This window comes from Cucurbita maxima, unplaced genomic scaffold (genome assembly GCF_002738345.1).
Source record: "Cucurbita maxima cultivar Rimu unplaced genomic scaffold, Cmax_1.0 Cma_Scf00442, whole genome shotgun sequence".
In the NCBI taxonomy this organism is placed as follows: Eukaryota; Viridiplantae; Streptophyta; class Magnoliopsida; order Cucurbitales; family Cucurbitaceae; genus Cucurbita; species Cucurbita maxima.
The window spans coordinates 7955-12357 of NW_019272458.1; the positions used below are offsets into that span (position 1 = coordinate 7955).

At 35.3% G+C, this 4403-nt stretch overlaps 1 protein-coding gene across 1 annotated transcript in view; it reads left to right on the top strand.

Annotated features, from left to right (window-relative positions):
- The window catches only part of LOC111474526 (kinesin-like protein KIN-7E), a 7914-nt gene extending 4601 nt beyond the window's left edge, over positions 1–3313 (top strand). Inside the window, exons 11-15 of the mRNA XM_023119577.1 lie at positions 7–16; positions 343–444; positions 543–1370; positions 1789–2108; positions 2734–3313. Coding sequence (XP_022975345.1) covers positions 7–16; positions 343–444; positions 543–1370; positions 1789–2108; positions 2734–3058 — 1585 coding nt within the window. The 3' untranslated portion in view covers positions 3059–3313. The remainder of the gene's footprint in view (positions 1–6; positions 17–342; positions 445–542; positions 1371–1788; positions 2109–2733) is intronic.
- The last annotated feature ends 1090 nt before the right edge of the window (positions 3314–4403 follow it).

A 4403-nucleotide genomic window follows, 5' to 3' on the forward strand; every position in this document is an offset into this window, starting at 1 on the left:
TCTACAAATTGAGAAGGTTTTTATTCTACCTGAATTCACGCTCGAGATATATGCTTGAATTAATTTGAAGTTCTATAATTTTCTTTTGCAATGAGGCATGATCTGAAATTTATTTGTGTCATAATGAGGAGAGGTAGACATTTTTCTAGTACTTTCCTTCTGGAGATTGAAGAACAATGTTCATTTGGTCAGTGACATTTTTTTTATATAGTTAATTGTTTAGAAAATCCTGTCCATCATTTGTTTGTTCTATTTAATTTCAAGAATATATCCATATCCGTTCTATAATTAAGTTTGGTGTCGAGAACTGCATGAGAGAAGGCTAAAGGTTTCATCTTGCAGATGGCGAAGGAGATTAGAGAGCTCACAAAGCAAAGAGATCTCGCTCAATCCCGGATTGAAGATTTACTTCGTATGGTTGGACATGATGATGTCGTGAGAAAGGTAAACATTTACTGACAAATGCTAACTTGATTTACTTGCACGCATACGTAGTCAGTTGGCTTCGTGTTCTTCCTACCATTTGCTTGCCTTCCTTCCAGGATATCGAAAGTAGTTATTCCAAATTGCAAGCGAGGGATGCTTTAGAGGATGAAGGTTCACCATCAGAAACTTCAAGTGTGGCTGATTTTCGTGATAGAGATATGGGTGTAAAATCCTTCAACAATCCTCATTATTATGATGGAGACAGTGATGATGGAAAGAGGTTTCTTGACTCTTACTCCGGTCACAGTCCAATGACAACAACCGCTCTTGCAATAGTCGAAGATTCCGATGACTGCAAGGAAGTTCAATGTATTGAAATGGGGGAGTCAATAAGGGATGATAACTTGTCACCGCTTGCTGCCAATAACGGTGAATTTAGAGGAAATGGTCATGAAATGATATCAACCCCTGTGAAAGGGAATAGAGAAGCACATCAAATTCAAAATAATTCAGCAAATGATCAACCGGAGCAAAGACTCCATAATGTAAGAAGGACAGAAATTAATTCTATGTTCAGTCCTTACCGCGACCATGCATGTTCAAAGGTTACTGCTGATATGTCAAGCTCCAGAAGCTTGAAGCTAGCCAGAAGCTGGAGTTGTAGAGCCAATCTCTCGACTGATTTATCACCTGGTAGAGGAGAAACCACCCCTCCTCATGGATTTGACCAAAGATTTCCTGGAAGACCTGAAGGTTTTGAACGGAAACTCTCACAATTAGTCTTTGATGACAGCCTCCGGAGGCTTGATTCTCAGTCTTCTATAGGAAGTGCTCGGAGCATCAAAACTTCGGCAGATGAAGACGTTACTCGCTTAGACGCCTTTGTTGCCGGATTGAAGAAAATGACCAACTTAGAGTATGGGAAAGAACTTGCTGATGGACAGGTGAGGATGCACTTTTTTTTCTTTACTTTCACGAAATAGATTGCATGGTTCCAAGATAATGGGCAATCATATGGTGTGTGTTGAGGAATGTTGGGAGGGAATTCCACGTTAGCTAATTTAGAGAAAGATCATAGATTTATAAGTAAAGAATAATCTCTATTGGTATGAGGTATTTTGGGGAAGCCCAAAGCAAAGCCACAAGAGCTTATGCACAAAGTGGACAATATCATATCATTATGGACATCCATGATTTCTCACCGTGTGTACTTTTTAGATCAATGCATTTTGGTCTATACCTCTTGCTTTAATCCCACAATTTGCTTGATTATATTGATGGAAAATGATCAATTTATGATATTTAGTATTCAGGTCTAAATATTATCATTTCTCCTAACAATTAGAAGCATGTTCTTACTAGTTTCTGAAGGATGGCCACGAATTGGATCTCTTAAAGGCTTCAAATGGTGCTGGAGGGGGAGAGACATTGCAAGATGCTGCACTAGTCACATCCGATTGGAATCAAGAATTTCAGAGGCTGCGGAGGATGATAGTTGAACTTTGGCAAACTTGCAACGTCTCGATAGTCCACAGAACTTACTTTTTCTTGCTCTTCCAAGGTGATCCTACCGATTCCATTTACATGGAAGTGGAGATTAGGAGACTGACTTTTATGAAGCAATCATTTTATTACGGCAATGAAGCTATGGAAGATGGCCGGAAAGTTTCTTTTGCTTCAAGGTTAGTCCTCTGTTTTATACTTCCATCCATTGTTTGAATAAGTAGGAAATATGTATGTTTTTCAAAGCCCTTGTTCTTTTTTGAGAGATAAGATTGGTAAATCTTTTCAAACTTTTGTTTCTTGTTGGGGCGTTTGTTTCATTTAAACATTTCTCGTTTTCTCATTTTGTCGATGTGAGTTTCATATGTATAATGTTAGAATATCATTAACTTCCATCTATTGTTTAAATGAGTAGAAGTATATATGTTTTTCAAAACCGTTTGTTTTTTCTCGAAAGATAAAATTTGTAAATCTTTTCAAACTTTTGTTTCTTCTTGGGACGTTTGCTTCATTTGAACATTTCTCGTTTCTTATCATTTTATCGATGTGAGTTTTGTATGTCACTTGTGTAATGTTAGAATATCATTAACTTCCCTCCATTGTTTATACTTGAACAAAGTATATATGTTTTTCAAAACCTTTGTTTTTTCTCGAAATATAAGATTTTTAGATCTTTTCAAACTTTTACTTCTTCTTGGGCGTTTGCTTCATTCAAACATTTCTCGTTTCTTTTCATTTTATCGATGCGAGTTTCGTATATCACTTACATAATGCTTGCTCCTTTTCTTTCTGCTCGGGAGACAGTGTGAGAGATCTTCGTCGCGAGAGAGAAACATTGAGTAAGTTAATGCGGAAACGATTCTCAGAAGAAGAGAGAAAGAGACTTTTCCAGCAATGGGGAATCTTGTTGAGTTCAAAACGCCGAAGGCTGCAGCTCATCAACTGCTTGTGGAGCGACTCGAAGAACATGAACCATGTAACAGAGAGTGCAGCCATTGTTGCGAAGCTTGTGAAGTTTGCTGAACAAGGACAGGTTCTCAAGGGGAACTTTGGTCTCAGCTTCATCACACCTCCACTGAAAAGTAGAAGATCATATAGCTGGAAGAACAACAGGAGTTCTCTTCCGTGACCTGAGCTGCTGCACATATAATAACGCTACTGAAGTTATCATATCATTCGTATTTTTGTTACTGGTAATCAATATAGTTATGTAAGAAACTAAAGCTTCATTAATTTTGTAATAGGGCTGTATAAATCCCTTTGTAATCTTGCTTGATCTAGGAAGTTAATTTAGATTAGGCTGATTGATTTAGCTTTTGTTGTTGTGTATTTTGTGAAACTCGAAACATTATAATTGTCACGTTTTTCATTTCTTTTACCCTTCCAATTGTCGTTTGATAATCATTTAATTCCAATTGTCGTTTGATATGTAGTTCGTTTGTTTTTAGAAGGTGATTTGGAATTCAAGAGCTTCTTCTTCTGTATAAATCCCTTTGTAATCTTGCTTGATCTAGGAAGTTAATTTAGATTAGGCTGATTGATTTAGCTGTATAAATCCCTTTGTAATCTTGCTTGATCTAGGAAGTTAATTTAGATTAGGCTGATTGATTTAGCTTTTTAAATCCCTTTGTAATCTTGCTTGATCTAGGAAGTTAATTTAGATTAGGCTGATTGATTTAGCTTTTGTTGTTGTGTATTTTGTGAAACTCGAAACATTATAATTGTCACGTTTTTCATTTCTTTTACCCTTCCAATTGTCGTTTGATAATCATTTAATTCCAATTGTCGTTTGATATGTAGTTCGTTTGTTTTTAGAAGATGATTTGGAATTCAAGAGCTTCTTTTAGAATGGATTGAGCAATATTATTATCAAACATGCTTAAATGACTAGGTTTTCTTATGGGTCGGTTTGCTCGAGCAAAATAGTCATATCCGCACAACATTTTGGCTATTGCGCAATTGAAAACGTCTTCCAAACCTTTTTTGGATCAATATCTCGTTGTATAGTCTGATCACGTGTAACTTATTTCATTTTAATATTTGTTTTTTTCATTTACCAACAAATCTAAAGGGAGACTTTGTAATAGTGTTTTGAACTTAACTCTTTAGTTTAAAAAGAAGAAAAAATTCTAGAGACATTCTATTTAAATTTATAGATTTTCATTACACCTATTGAAATACACATTTGCAAGAACAAGTTATACATTTGTTATAAAACGTAAAATAAAAGCCTTAAATGGTGAGTTGTTTTTATGTTCAAAAATGAAAATCGACATTTGGAAAATTTCTTAGTAAAATATAATAAATCTGGAAAATTCAAGCATTAAAATGAGACTGAGATGTATTGCTAATCATTTCCACCTTCAAATACATTTTTGCTAATTCTATCATATTATTCTTCTGTTAATCTTCTAAAACATACCGAGAAAAGACTTTGATTCTCAAATCTATCGCGAAATTGCAGATTGTTGAAG